At 40.4% G+C, this 16,615-nt stretch overlaps 2 protein-coding genes across 2 annotated transcripts in view; one reads left to right on the top strand and one right to left on the bottom strand.

The window, feature by feature from the left end:
• LOC123768682 (acetylcholinesterase) overlaps nucleotides 1-16,615 on the bottom strand; it is a 71,258-nt gene that overhangs the window by 44,987 nt on the left and 9,656 nt on the right. The window lies entirely within an intron of this gene.
• LOC123768683 (doublecortin domain-containing protein 2) overlaps nucleotides 1-16,615 on the top strand; it is a 31,131-nt gene that overhangs the window by 10,511 nt on the left and 4,005 nt on the right. The window contains exons 3-7 of the mRNA XM_045759365.2: nucleotides 11,154-11,208; nucleotides 11,701-11,876; nucleotides 12,697-12,848; nucleotides 13,929-14,271; nucleotides 15,052-15,556. Coding sequence (XP_045615321.2) covers nucleotides 11,154-11,208; nucleotides 11,701-11,876; nucleotides 12,697-12,848; nucleotides 13,929-14,271; nucleotides 15,052-15,556 — 1,231 coding nt within the window. The remainder of the gene's footprint in view (nucleotides 1-11,153; nucleotides 11,209-11,700; nucleotides 11,877-12,696; nucleotides 12,849-13,928; nucleotides 14,272-15,051; nucleotides 15,557-16,615) is intronic.

The raw sequence follows: 16,615 nt of genomic DNA, 5'->3' as shown, positions 1-16,615 counted from the left end.
ACTGGTTCGCGAACTAGTATATTCACAATTGGATTTACCACCTCTGTGGTGAAGGCTATGCATTTGTAATGGGTTACTCGGGTATCCAAGGCTCTGTGATTTGTTGCTGGGATATTCTTCAGTGGAATGCATGTAACCCTGAGGTGGAATGAGGTGTGGAAGGACCTTGAGATATGTGTTAGGTTAGGACAGATGATAATGGTGTCTTGGTGGTTTTGTGGAGTGAAATGGAGTGGTGTGGTCTGTTGGAGAGGGAGTGGAGTGGAGTGGTGGAGGTTTGTAGGAGAAGCGGGGGTTGGCATGTGCTGGTGATGATAAATGGAGACAGAAGGGATGGAGATGATAGATGGATTGGGGATTGCTTTTTAGTTGACCATGACCTGCTTGCTTGTCTATAACGCATCTTACTTTACCGTTCCTCTTGTAAACCAAGGTTCCTTTACTTTCAATTTAAAGTACGTTCATTGACACAATAAAATACATATCAAAGAGATAGAGTAGCTTAGGCTATTTCTATCCCTCCTCCTCCTCCTCCTCTACCTATACTTACCTTACTGTAAAGTATCCTGCCACATTGTAAACTTACCTTTTGGTAATCTAACATGCCAGCCTAACCTGTTTACCTAACTGTTAACTAATACATGTACACCTTCCTCTCTGTTACCTAATGTAAGCCCATCTGTTTCCAAATTAAGTAACACAAACCTACCTGCCTGCTTGTAAATTAAGATAACCCTACATGCCTTCTTATAAACTAAGATAACCCCATCTACCTGTCAGTAAACTAAGATAAACCCACCTGCCTTCCCGATAACTATCACTACTAAACCTGCTTGCTTGTAAACAGATACAAGATCTCAAACTTGTAAACTAATACAACCCTTACTGAATGACAATAACCTAACACAAACCCACCTCTCTGTAAACTAACTGAAACCCACATACCTTCCTGCATATAAACTAGCATAAACCCACACACCTGCTACTTGTAAACTAACGTAAACCCACATACCTGCCTGCATGTAAACTAACATAAACCCACACACCTGCTACTTGTAAACTAACACAAGCTCCTCCACCCACATGCCTGCTCTCCACACCGTCAATATTCCCAGTCAAACCAACTTCCTGCCCCTCTCCCCATTAAACCTTTTACAACTTTTAGGCAAAAAATAGTTACCCCCTAAAAATTCCGCGCTCGATGTCAAGTTGGATATTTCATCGTGCCGTTGCTCGCTGCTCAATGTGTCCAGTATTGATTCCTAGCGCCTCCTTGACGCACGGGAGATGAGGAAGGTGGAGGAGAACGAGAAGAAGAAATAGAAGAAGAGAAGAAATAATAATAATATTAATAATAATCACATGGGAGGTAGAAATAGCCTAGGCTACTCTATCCCTTTGAGATGTATTTATTTCTTGTCTCAATAAACATACTTGAATTTGAATAATCACACGGAAATTACATTATGTGATATCAATGAGAAAATCCACTAGGGCTATGAATTAGGCTCGAACTTACGAACGTGGCATTGCCAAGACGCATGCTCTATCACTAGACTATCGCTGATTTGTTAAAGTCAAAACCCGCTGACTTTTATAAGCCACAAGCGACTTGATAACGGTCCAGGACGGACCGATTTCTCGTCGTCTCCTCATTTTCTGGTGTGTGGTTTAGTCTTTATATCTTAAAGCCACGTTATTGTGACTCGTTGTTTGCAAGCTATGGTGGCCTAGTGGTAAAGTATGCGACTTGGGAATGCCGTGATCTTGGGTCGCGCCCACCTATAGTCCTAATGGATTTTCTCAATAATAATATTAATAGTGAAAACAAGGTGAAGAGGAATGAGAGGGCAGTAAAGAAGAAAGAAGGAAAGAAGAATCTAAAAAGTTTGACGAAAAGAAATTTAATTTTTCTGATTTTAAAGGCAAGTTGGAGCATGAATACGAGAGATTCATATCTGTTTTACTGCGGGTGGCAGGTTAGATATATGTATATTTGTGAAAGTTACTCGGCGCCTGTCTGTGTGTATTTACTATTTGTGTCTACAGGATCGAACTATTAGCTCCTGGACCCCACCTTTCTAAACAATCTATTTTTTTCCTCTATTATATCTACTACATATATTTCTAACACACACACACACACACACACATACACACACACACACACACACACACACACACACACACACACACACACACACACACACACACACACACACACACCAAGGAAGCAGCCCGCAGCAGCTGTCTAACTCCCAGGTACCTATTCACTACTAGGTGAACAGAGGCATCAAGATGAAACTCTGCCCATTTGTTTCCGCCTCGGCCGGGAATCAAACCAGAGTCCTTAGGACTACGAGCCCCAAGCACTGTCCACTCAGCCTCAAGGCCCCTATAATGTGTATGTGTCTAAGGCCGCCACAAGTGCATACAGACCAAAAGAATGTATACTCTAGTCCTGAACATTGTCCAGGACTAAAGTAAACTCAGTGTGTATACGCCGTGAAGAGAGGTACACCTGAACAAAGAGGTACACCTCCTTTGTGATGTTATGAAAAACACACATAATACTATTACGTAGAAATTGCCAATTCTCTACAAATTTTAAATTGGTTGTGTGAGATATAGGATTCATGTCGCAGACTCGTTTAAAATTTTAAGTGGATTGGCGATTACCATAGTAGAAAATTCATTTTTGTTTAAGTCTCACACATTTGCTCCATTGACTAGACAGGGAGAGAGTCAGGCACGCGAGTGTACCCTCCCTCACCTCTCCCAGCGCCCTCAGCACTCCCCCCGCCCTCACTCTCTCTCAGCACCCCCCCAGCTCACCCCCTCAGCACCTCCAACGCACACCCCTCCTCCCAGAACCCCCCAGCCCTCACCCTCTCCCAGTACCCCCCAGCTCACACACCCCCTCCCAGCACCCCCAGCCCTCACCCTCTCTCAGTACCCCCCAGCTCACCCCTTCTCTCAGCACCTCCAACGCACACCCCTCCTCCCAGAACCCCCCAGCCCTCACCCTCTCTCCTCACCCCCAGCTCACACACCCCCTCCCAGCACCCCCAGCCCTCACCCTCTCTCAGCACCCCCAGCTCACACACCCCCCTCCCAGCGCCCCCTCACCCCTCTACCCCCGCCCGTCTAGGTGACTCAGGTTCTGGGTTCACTCCAGCACGTGTCTGTGAACGGGGGTGTTACCAAGCAACCACCTAACAAGTGATAACTTCAACGTTTACAAACAGTTGACCATTTATTTAGGTTGAGAGATGGGTGAATACCTTATTTTAGGGGCCAATTTTAATCAATTTCAGAATTGTCTTTTCTTTTAGGAGGCCAAAGTTTAATGAATTTCAGAATCCTCTTTTCTTTAAGGGGGTTCAATTTTAATGATTTTAATTTCTAATTTTGTTTCGAGGCCAATTTTAACGACTTTAAGAGACCATTTTTGTTTAGGGGCATTCGGCCTTTAGAGTTGTATGAGGTAATTGATTGAATAATTCGTCTAAGGGGTCAAGGTATTTGATATTAGGTACTCAACACATGTGTTTATCGGGAAAGGTGACTACCACAACGTCTTAATGAATGGTTTAGCAAGCAGGTGAATACTTTTAGGTTCCCGAGGTACTCAGAGGTACCATATATGATGGAAATTAATTTAGTATTGAGAGATCGATTGCCAGTGGTTTCATATGGTGATATTTATACCTAGAAAAGTGAACGTATAATAAATTTAAGCGCTGTAATGGTCTGTGTTGTATTAAGAAATTTATTTAGAACATCATCCGATTTTTCCCTCTTCATTTCATTCTCTTTTTCCGACTCTGTCAGACAAAGATATATCAAAGATAAAGCTTCAGTATATCCCGAGAGTGTAGGGGCTTCGCTCGTCAAAAAGTTTGTGCACTAAGTGACGTCCTCCTATCAGCCGAAACCTGGCTGTTTCAGTCTCTCTCTCTCTCTCTCTCTCTCTCTTTCTCTCTCTCTCTCTCTCTCTCTCTCTCTCTCTCTCTCTCTCTCTCTCTCTCTCTCTCTCTCTGGCAGCATGAACACATACGTCAATGCATTGAAGATGGTTTTTAGCCATAAACATTATCGATAAATATTTACACTAATCCTACTGATAACGCACTCAGTAACGCCACCTAATAAATGACTAATAAAATACCAGGGGCATATATCTCGTGTATTGACTTGATAAACAGCTCTCAGTGGGTCAGGCAATCGCAAGCCCGCACGAAATTATGCAATCTAGAGACCAGACAAACAAGGGCTCGAATAATCGAGGCCAAGAGAGATAGCATACAGCCTAGCAAACAAGGCAAGCGAGATAACATTCAGCCTAGCAAACAAGGCAAGATCACAAGATCTTGAGCGAGGATACAAGCGTTTCACCCTGCAGACAAGATAGCCAGTGAGCAGACGAACCACACAGCCAGCAGACCCCTCATTCAGCAGCCAGGAAAGCCACCCAGCAAGTACACAAACCATCCAGCAAGCAGACAAGATAACTAGGAAACATTTCAAGCCATTTAGCAACGAGACAATCCATCTGTCAAATAACCAAGCTATCCAACAATTAAAATGAGCTATCCAGCTAGTAGGCAAGAGATCTAGTAATCAATCAAGCCATCCTAAAACAAACAAGCCATCTAGCAAGTAACCATGCCATCCAGCTAGCAGAAAAGCCATCTAAAAAGCCATTCATCTAGCAGACAACAACTCCAGCAAACAGATCTAGCAAACAAGCAGATGCCAGCGAAGGGTTTTATAACCCGGCTCGACAATTCAATCCCTCGTCATGATTTTACCGTCCACTGTGGTAATCGCTAAAGCGGTAAGCTCATTCGATAATTTAGAACGATTGACAGAGATTTTAGTCTATTGCCACTAGAGCCCGTCTATTTCCAAATGATTGGAAATCACTTCGTTCGATTTGCTCGTGTGTCGATAACTGTATAATTTGGTCGACATATGTACCCGTATATTGTCCATGTGTTGCTAAATGTACCCGTATGTCAACCTGTTGCCATATGTACCCTTCTGTCGACCTCGTCTAGCGGAAAAGCGTCCCTACATGTCCCCTCCCCCCTAACCTCCATCCCCTCCCCCCTAACCTCCATCCCCTCCGGACAATGGTTCTGGTTCCATGTAGTGTGTGTGTGTATCTGACATGAGTCGATCATATGGATCAAGACACTGGTGATCGATCCTGCTGGCACAAACAGGTGAGTACAAACAGATGAGTGCACACACACACGCACGCACGCACGCACGCACACACACACACACACACACACACACACACACACACACACACACACACACAAGAGACAAAGCAGCTAATATAAACAGCTAATTAACTAAACAGACGATGAAATAACCGCAGGAAAATTTGGTGTCAATTTTTTTTACAAATTCCTGAAGGTCTTGGAGCAAACGAGGCTGCGCCTGCAAAAGAGTCCGGATCTCTATTAATAAAATTAACCAAATCTGAAGCCGAGGTTAAGCAGCCAGGAGGTAATCATGGATTACATAAATTAACATTAATGAGAGTTTAACGAGTGGGCGCTTGGGGAAAACTTACTGACTAATTAGTCTAGGAAATGATGCTTGTTGGAGCTGTCGACCGTCGTAATTAAGGTTCATAAATATCATGGTTTCTTTTCCTCTTTCAGAGAACATGTAAACTATTTCAGAATTAAAAATACTCCACACGCAGACTAACACATACTTGCGTCCATTAATTAAGATATACAGGTTATACATATGTTTGCAAACATATGTAAAACCACACATTAGGATTCCACACATTAGCATTCAGATGTATGGATATGTTTAGAGATAGGGTCACCCAAGAGGTGGCACGGGCATGAATAGCCCGTAAAGAGTTTTACTTTTTCCCTGCGGCTTATATAGTAAAGGGAAAGGGACTGTCGGGAGAAAACGCCAAGCTATTACGACTGTATAGCACTTGGAAGAGACCAGGATAAGGATTTGGGATTGGACGGTGGGAAGGAATGGTGCCCAACCACTTGGACGGTCGGGGGGATTGAATGACAACCTGCAGGAAGCGAGACCGTCGCTCTACCGTCCAGTTTACATAGTGAGTACCTTGGAAGATTAACCGGACTTTAATGAATAACGGACTTTAAAAAGGATGAAGCCTAAAACTAGCAGCAAAGTGTAAACAAAATAAATCGTACTGAAACAAATAGAAGAATGAAAAAGCCATCGTAAACAAAGCTGTTCGCGAACTTATAGTAAAGCGTTAAGACAACTCCAAAATTTCAACGCATTGCAAATAAAAATATAAGTCTAAAAGTCTTGACAAGATTCAGTTTAACAGAGAAATACAAACTGATTGTTGATTCATCGGGTGATGGAGATTCCTACAACACTGCAATATATATATACATATATATATTATATATATATATATATATATATATATATATATATATATATATATATATATATATATATATATATATATATATATATATATATATTGCTGACCTGAAGAGGATAGATGAGAGGATTGAAAACATTGATGCTCATCAAGCACTTTACCTCATTTCTTAGATGATTCTTAGATATTATAGTAACATGTTATTCATCAGTTAGTGACGTCACGTGTTGTTCCTAACATGTTATTTACTAGTTCGTGACGTCACTTGTTGATACCATCATGCTGTTGACCAGTTCATGACGTCACGTGTTGATACTACCCCCAGCTGTTGACCAGTTCGTCTAACGATCCATCAGTCATGGGAAAATCCTGAGAGATAACACTGATACTTGTTGTTCAACGGTGCGACCCCTGGACCGGGGCGGGTCACTCTGTGTGACACATGGACCGTGATGGGTCACAGTGAGGCGGGGGGGGGGGAAGGTCACCAGGGGTGACAGGCCGGGCCATCCGGCTCATCACATTATCCGGCCTAAGGAACAGCAAGGTTCTTGAGGCATCTGTTGCCTCACAGAATATCTCCTGGTATATATTTAATATTTAGTTTCTTGCGATATTCGAAAATATTTAATGTCTCATTTGAAGGCTCTTTATTACTGTAAGGTTTACTTACTGTAATCTATAAATAAATCACATTGTATAAAATACAAATATGAACAATTACGGATGGTAAGAGGAGAAAATACAGAGCAATTGTTCAGGGAGAATCTGCCAAGAATTGGTGGTATTTTTGTGAATGTCACCAATTGAACCAGAGGAACCTGTAAACTAGTTAATTGCCAGTTAAGAGGCGGGGGCATAGAGCCCAAGCTCAACTCCCGCAAGCTCAATTAGATACTTTCGCCCACACACACACACACACACACACACACACACACACACACACACACACACACACACACACACACACACACACACACACACACACCTTGGGGGCCTCGTAGCCTGGATTGGGGGGCCTCGTAGCTGGTGGATAGCGCGCAGGACTCGTAATTTTGTGGCGCGGGTTCGATTCCCGCACGAGGCAGAAACAAATGGGCAAAGTTTCTTTCACCCTGAATGCCCCTGTTACCTAGCAGTAAATAGGTACCTGGGAGTTAGTCAGCTGTCACGGACTGCTTCCTGGTGTGTGTGTGTGTGTGTGTGTGTGTGTGTGTGTGTGTGTGTGTGTGTGTGTGTGTGTGTGTGTGTGTGTGTGTGTGGTGTGGAAAAAAAGTAGTTAGTAAACAGTTGATTGACAGTTGAGAGGCGGGCCGAAAGAACAAAGCTCAACCCCCGCAAACACAACTAGGTGAATACAATTAGGTGAATACACACACACACACACACATACACAAACGCACCAACACAACCACACACACTCCCACAACCACACACACTCGAGCAATCTGCATCATCTATTCAATAAGGCTTCCACCATATCATGCAGTGCAAGGCAATTTCCTCACAAATTTCCTTTCCATGAAATCCCCTTCCTCTCACGGACTAGATTAGAGAAGACGCAGATACGCTCTGGAGGAAACTTATACGCATTCTTATTCAAAATCGTGCAAGAGTGATACACAAATTCACCCACTGAGCATCTGACAAATTGTGAATTAGCTACGTTTGTTGAAACATTAGCACAGGAATTAATAACACTGCCCATACTGCACAGTTCATATTTATATCCACCCAAAGTCTCTCATATATATCTAACATATTCTTGAAACAATCTATCAACCCCAAATCCAATTTGTTTCTCGGTAACATGTTCCATAAACAATTAAAGATAATTGGGACAAGCTTCAATGGAGAATTATTGAAGCTTACACCAAAATAAGTTTCACAGTCACGATTGACAGCTGGAAACACACAGGTGGAAACAGGAGCTACCTCGCATAGGCCCGTAGACCCATGTGAAGCAACAACAGAGCTATAGAGTGATAGAGAGTGAGTGATAGAGAGTCGTGAGTGATAGAGAATATGTATCTCAAACTACGTAGTGCAACAAATTTTTATTGTATTTTTTCCCGGGTTATAAGTGTTGGTTTATGATTGTTTATGCTTCTAACATATTTAAAATGGCTATTATTTCTATTCAACTTCGCGTTAACCTTTGCCTAAGACAGCTTAAGGAAGATATCTTGAAGGTACTTTACGAACACTTCCGACTTATGATTCAACGTGCCACAGCTGCGGATAAGGGGCCAGATTCACGAAACAGTTACGCAAGTACTTACGAACGTGTACATCTTTCCTAAATATATGATGGCTTTGGTTACGTTTACTAAACAGTTTACAAACATAAAAAACTTCCCAATCAACTGTTATTATTGTTATAAACAGCCTCCTGGTGCTTCGCAGCTCATTAACTGTTTAATAATTGTAAACAAAGCTGCCAAAGATTGAGAAAAGAAGTACAGGTTCGTAAGTGTTTGCGTAACTGCTTCGTGAATCTGGCCCAAGGGGTCGACAACTTTTTAAGTTCCACCAAGACGTCTTCCCTAAGCTGTGTTAAGTAGCAAAGTTTGAAGGTGATAATAATAACCATTTTCTTCATTTTGGAGTCATGCCCAAACAAAAAATTACTCCTGTTACTCTAAACCAGGATTCAACAAGCACTTACGACCTATGTACTTACGATTGTAAGATGTACTTACGATCTTGTACATCTTTTCTGAATCTTTGACGGCTTTATTGACATTAATTAAACAGTTTATTAGCATCGAAACTCCCAGTCAAATGTTATTACTTTTGTAAACAGCCTCCTAGAGCTTCGAGGATCATAAGCTGTTTTATGTTTGTAAAATAATGCCGCCATGGATTGAGAAAAGATGAACAGGATCGTAAGTACTTTCGTAACTGATTAATTCAGGTCAAAGAATAACAAATTGTGTTACATTGTGTTACTTTTATTTGCTGGCGTATATAACATACCTAATTGCCTAGGATATTTTTTTATGAAATACAATTTTGTTAATGTTTCACTCTTTAATTTTAATGAAAGTAATTTTTACGTGGCTTTATGGGAAAACAAATGATTTTATATTGTTATTACAATATATAATTGATGTGGACCGATAATATGCGGCCTGTCCGCTGGCATATGCGGCATATCTAGAAGGGTTAATACTCACTCGTGCTCTCCTGTTTGTGCTTAAGATGAGCATAAAATTTATAGTCCCATTTCTCAGCCTTCAATCATCATACTGGTATTCAGGTTTCCGGTTATTTTGTGCATTGTCATATCTTCATTCGAGGTTGTGTATAGCTTCTGACTCCAACCACTTCATATGCTAGATAATTTCTTCACTACTTTGATATTGACAAAATTTTCAATTGTGTTTGTGACTCATTTTGGATAGTTGGTTTGAATATGAGTTCCCCTGACCGTAAAACACACAATCCAAGAATCTTTGTCTGACTTGTAAATTGTACTAAGAATTTTGTATGTCGTAATCATGTCTTCCTTAATTTATTGTCTGCCACTGATGAGAGACTGAATTCATTTAGCCATTTATCATAACTTATAGGTACATGTAATTAAATAAATTATGATTGCTAGCCATTTAGTACAAACAGTTGCAGAATATATGAATTGAAAATTAGAATGTCTTCGTGCGTGAGTTAAAATTGAAGAAACACGTCTTTTAAATCATGAATGGAGTATTTGTTTACATAAAAGCTGCAATATAAAAGACATTGTTCGTCAACAGGGCTTTAGACAAGCCTCAGACAAAAGCGAGAGACGAGTGAGTCTCCTTATGGGGATTTGCATAATAGGCCAAATTGTCCAATATCATGGAAGCGCATCCTGTCCAATCTAATCAGGTCGAGTCTTTTGTGTTAATAACCATAATGCAAATTAAATTATATTTTCCATCGTTGTTCGCTTTGAAGATTTATGTAGATGAAAATCTTTTTGCCATATAATCACACATGTACACAAGAACTGGGCATACATGTGCTGTGCACACGAGACACGTACATGCACGCATTTTGCGCAGAAGCAATGTGCTTGCCATGCAATTTCCATGCATAAACACGCGGGTTAGTTTACTATTCTCAGTATTCAACGACAATGTATGCTAATTCAATACTGCAAGAAACTGTATAATGGAACAGAATGCCATAATCACAGCATTTCAATACAAGAAAATGAACTAATGTTAAGCAATATGAACTTTCATTATGTGAATCACTGATCAATACCGAACCAGGAGACTTACTGAATTTCCGACAATAACAATGAATTTCACTGAATCACCGATTATCAAACTTTTCTAATTTCATTAAGACACGCAGTACTCAGTGATGTTGTATTCTAACTTATTCGTTAAAACACGAATCTGTACTGATTTCAAATGTCCGAAGCACGCCTCTTCAGATCATGTTTATAACTAGTATTAAGTAATATGACTCTATTGAAAACTTTTATATATGTCCCCGTAACTTGATCATAAAAATAAATCTCAGTGTAAACAAATTTACTCTTAATTGATGCTTAAGCAGACATTCAAGAATATATTTTGTCAGGAAGACATGTGTGAATATGAATGTGTAAATATGCTCTTTCAAAATCCATTTCTTATCTTCTTTATACAAAAATTTCCTGTTAACCATAGGCCTAGTCAGTCTTATCTAACTCATGAGAACCACATTAATTTCTGCTGCTTAATTTTCCTTAAATTTTCAGATACGAGAACATTGGCAAGGCTGGAGTTCAGAGGAAGGTGACTTCTAATTCGAAGGTGAGTCTATACTGGATCTAAGTAATTCATTCTGGCTTTGTGTATATCATATATAAATACAATACACACAGAAAATTGTATATTATTGTTTAATAATGTTATTTAATTGAATTAATTGCTTTTATACATGTAGATATTGTTGCTGGTTTAGAAGAGTTAGTGGTGGTAGAGGTAACTGAAGTTTGGTAGTAGATTAAGTATAAGTATACCTTAGCCCTAAACATAGTTCAGAACTAAAGTAAACTCAGTGTGTATACACCGAGACGTTGGGTATAAACCTCATTATTATACTATAATTATACTATACTGTATTATTCTATAATGTATTATATTAATACTAAAACATCTGGTCAGGTATGATAATGGTCTTAAGGCCTATATACACAGCGGATGATCGTTTAGGTTACCACAATACCTTACTGATTATAAACCAGCAACAATACATTGGTAATAAATCATTAACCGGTTTACTGAGCAATTCGATGTTTTCAGGTGATTCATTTACGACCCACGCAGAAGAACGACATTTACAACGTGTTCATGTACAGGAACGGCGAGGCAGGGAAAGCCGTTCCTTTCAAGTTCTCCAAGGCTGACTTTGGTAACTGGGAGGAGGCTTTAAACAAACTATCGGAGAAGGTTCGACTCCCTAATGGCCCCGTTAAGAGGTCCGTATATATATACATATATTATATATATATATATATATATATATATATATATATATATATATATATATATATATATATATATATATATATATATATATATGTATATATATATATATCCACAATGTTATTATTTCCATGTTACATTATTTACATTTCATTCTCTGTCTCTCTCTCTCTCTCTCTCTCTCTCTCTCTCTCTCTCTCTCTCTCTCTCTCTCTCTCTCTCTCTCTGCGATTTCACGGAAGGGCGAAGAAATACACAACAATGATAAACAGAAAATAGGGAATGTATCTCATTCTAACTCCCTGAGATCTGGACTCTGATCTGATTTAGCACTATTTTTTTCCTTCGTAATTTTATCACATCTTTTCTGGAGATGCAGATATTCCTGATTCATGTGAATTTTGGAGTTCCAGTTTTCGTTAAAGAAAACCAAGAGCTCTAAGATATACTTTATCTAGAATCTATTATTTCATCGTCCAACGACGATGAAAGCTGTGAATAAGCTGTGAACCTATGGAAAGTTAACTATTTTCGGCCTAATTAAGGTTTTCGGCGTATGTGTGAGTGTGTTTGTGAGTAGGTTTTCATGCCTTGCCAGCTCTTTCACTATCTCTATTCCACCTGTTCCTATTCGTCATAATTTTCCGCTTTCATTTTCCCACTCTCACTCACTTTCCTTCCCAACTCTCCCTTCCATTTATCATTCCTTCCCACCCACTCTCTCCCTCACCTAACTCTTCCACCTACCTCTCTCACTTAAACCTTCAATATGCATTCATCCGCCCACGTAAGCCTTCCTCCCACCCACAACAGGATCTACCATTTGACTGGGAAGATCCTTAGCAAGCCTGAGGAACTTGTCAACAAAGGCAGCTACGTCGCGGCTGGCTCCAACGAACTCTTCAAAAAGGTCAATTACGGAGAGCTATCGAAACAAGAACCAGAGGTTGGCAGCGGTTACAAAGGTGAGTCGCTGAGAGAGAGAGAGAGGAGATTATTTTGCGGATTGTCCACTTTTTTGGCCTCTTTCTCCGACTCGCTCATCGGATATACAGTAAATTGTATTCTCAAATTATTCCACGTTGATTTATGCAACCCAAGTTGCTGGGAAATGAGGTTTATTTTGTATTCTCTTTTATTCCTCATCTTGCATATTAAACACACGGAAAAATGTATTTACAAATAATCTGACATTGATTTTTTCTAACGGGAAAGTTTGGAAATAAAGTGATAAAATTACTTTTTTACAAAAGGATTCCAAGAATATTGGTAAAATTAAGAATAAATGAAAGAATTTACCAACAAACCCATTTTCTAAAGACTACTGAGTTACTAAAGATAATTGTTTACACAAAGTTTCCCAAGAACAATAGTAAAATATTTCAAAAGTATTAATGAATCAATCCCCCCCCTCAAAAAACAAACAAAAAACTTGTTCTAAAGATAACTAACGATAACTAAAGATAACTGCTCTAAAGAGTTAAAACGAGTGTGCCTGTCTACCGACAATCTTTATTTTCTAAATATTTTATGCCAACAGAGACACGGTTTTTATAAAGGGGAGTTATTTGCTTCAGGTTTGTAAAATATTTACATATGGAATTTCTAGATATCCCTGGATTAAACCTCCAAGGATATCCAAGTGCGCTTTCGTACGTGCGTGTCTGTCTGTCTGAATGTACGTACGTTTGCATGCGTATACGTGAGAAAATTCAGTATTAACTTATGTTAGCAATAACACCATGTGTAGGCGATGAGTTACAATAACGTGGCTGAAGTATGTTGACCAGACCACACACTAGAAGGTAAAGGGACGACGACGTTTCGGTCCGTCCTGGACCATTCTCAAGTCGATTGTGATGAGGGAAGGTGGCGAAGAATGAATGGTCCAGGACGGACCGAAACGTCGTCGTCCCTTCACCTTCTAGTGTGGTCTGGTCAGCAATAACACCATATCAACACCTTGGTTATAGTATCATTCACACACAGCCAAGTCTCCAGCAGGCTGCTCCTGAGCCACATTGACAGTCACGGTAACATTACAGGGAGCAAGTACTACAAGGACCCAGTCAAGGGCTCGCAAAACGCATCTCAGGAACTCCCAACAGGCAACAACCGTACGAACTCCCTCGGGAGAAAAGGAAGGAGGAAAAAGACTGGTAAAACGAAGGAGAAAGAGATAAATGGCAAAAAAGAAATTCCATCGACAGAACTCCTAACAGAGAATGAGAACCAATGGACGGAACAGGAGGATAAGGAGGAGGAGGAAGAGGGTGAGCGCGATGTGGAAGAGAGAGGGTATGAGGAAGAAGAAGTTGAAGGGGCAGAAGAAGGGGATGATGGGGCCCTGACAGGGAGAGGACGACCAACCAGTGGTGCTCGGAGAAGGTCAGTGTCTCGAGTTTATTGTTGAATACGTATTCTAAATTTTCAGCTCTTTTTATATTGAGTTCATTTCACTTAATATGTTTGTATCTTCCACTGGGTATGGTGGGTCTTGTAGCGCAGTCTTATACATCCTCGGGCGTACACTTGAAGGACCTGGATTCAATCTCTGGTCTAGACAGAAACAGTTGGGCATGTTTTCTTTCACCTGATGCCTCTGCTCGTCTAGCAGTTAAATAGGTACCCCCAGAGAGAGGCAACTGTTGTGGGTTGCATCCTGGAAGGTCAGAAGTTGCCCTAGAAGGGGGACCATGATAAGCCTAATTACAGGGTTTCTGGTACCTTCAAGACCACTAGAGGGATGGTGGCCCTCAGGGTAATTTGGCCCCAACAACGGGAATTATATTATATAGTAAACAGTGCGTGGTACACGGTACCCATAATACGGGGTCGAGGGCATATACAGTGTACTAAGTAGTTTATTCAACTGTGTATTCCAATTTACTTTGTTTCTAATCCCCTGTGTATTATCCGTTATTTATCAGTTATTGTACCTGCTGTAATATGTTTACTCTCCTATGTCTGTTGCTTCATATATCTCTCATAACGTCCACTATTGATCGTCTTCTTTTCATATATAATATTCCACTTGCGTTGCGTACATTTTATCATGGTGGATAAGACGGCGCAACTATCAGGCTAATTTTGCTTTTTTCAGACTTTCTATCTACTGTTTGCATTTTATATATTGTAAAATATCTTTAGACTGACTTCCTTCTTCAGGGCGGCTTCCGTTACTTCGTCCAAGGTAAGCACCCGTCGAGCGAGGTCCAGCAGAAGGAGCCAGGCTAGGCGCTCTAGGCAAGACGAGTCCTTGGAGCCCAATGCCGACACGCCTGAAGAAGGTCACGAACGCTCGTACCCCAAACATAAATCGTCCAACAACTCTTATGCGATTCCGAAGCAGATTCCGGAGAGTGACTTCTCGAAGGTGGACTACTTGAGTCTGAATGGCGCCTCCCAGCAGAATTCTCCACAAGATTCGCCGCTCACGACCCCCACCAACTCCAAGCCTTCCAGCCCGCGGGACTTCAACTATCGAACTCAGGGACAGTACAGTTACCCCTTCCACGAGACCATCGCAGAGGAGAGCGAGGGGGAGCTGCGATCTGTACATGCTGACCGTGGTCCGAGGGGTGACTCAGGGCTCTCCATGTACGACAGCGGCCACGCTTCGCTCTTCAGCGACGAAGACAGACCCGACAGCGTCTTCAGGGCAAAACAAACAGTAAGTTGGGTGGTCTTGTCTATTCCGGAGGGGCTCGACTATGACCGATGGAAGAGAAGTTTGTAATTTATCCAGCTGTTTATGTTTGTGAAAACAACTTTAACTGTCATTAAATTCCGTGTAACTGATTGTTTACCTCTAGTCTCCGCCATCCTTTTCTTTATATAAAACTTTAAATTTATTTATTTTACAGCGAAATGATTTCCTTAAAATTTTATTCTATTTATAATAAATGTAAGTATATTGCACTCTTGAGCTACTTCTGAGGGCAGGACAACTGTTGTGAGATCTTGGGGAGGTTGGTTAAACAATATATATATCCTTCATATTCAACATGATGGGATGTTATGTTTGAATTAAAGCCTCCTAAGTCAAATTTATATATAATGCATATCTCATTCTCTTTCTCTCTTTATCTGTCTTTCTCTCTCTTTTATAGAGAGAGATATATATAAGCTATATACACCCAAAACACGTAGTAATAATAGGTATAATATAGTCAGTATTAATAATTGACTAAATATTGTAATCAAATGTGAAAGTACTTACATAATCCTAACCGAACCTAAATTATGCCTATATACAAAATCACAAATTAGCATTACAAATTCAACATATCATTGCTTTATAATGTTACATCATTTCATTATTAAATATAACAGTACATTTCTTCGCGAGCTTGAGATTATAGTGTGAGGAAGTGCAAGAATCATCCATTATTGTACAGAACTCTAAACACGAACAATGTTTAATAGAAATGGAAACAGTTAATATAATGCAGGCTTCAGACAGGTGAAATAGACACAGTATTGAGCATGTCCAACATACAAAACTACCAAATCTTAACACTCAGCAAACTAAGGATTCGTAATACATTTAATGGCACCCGAAACTACTGCCATATAAAAAACACCTCAGCGTTCCCAGCACCTTAAAAACTCCCAGAATTCTAAGCGTTCCTTATCATCCTATGCTCTCTCTCAGCGCCACGTAAACTCTCACAGAATCCTAAGCTCTCTCAGCATACTAAGCTCTCCCTGAATGTTAAGCTCTCTGTGT

This window comes from Procambarus clarkii, chromosome 83, assembly GCF_040958095.1.
Source record: "Procambarus clarkii isolate CNS0578487 chromosome 83, FALCON_Pclarkii_2.0, whole genome shotgun sequence".
NCBI classification, from domain to species: Eukaryota; Metazoa; Arthropoda; class Malacostraca; order Decapoda; family Cambaridae; genus Procambarus; species Procambarus clarkii.
Note: the sequence above shows the minus strand (reverse complement) of the source record. Positions and strands in the feature narration are given on the sequence as shown.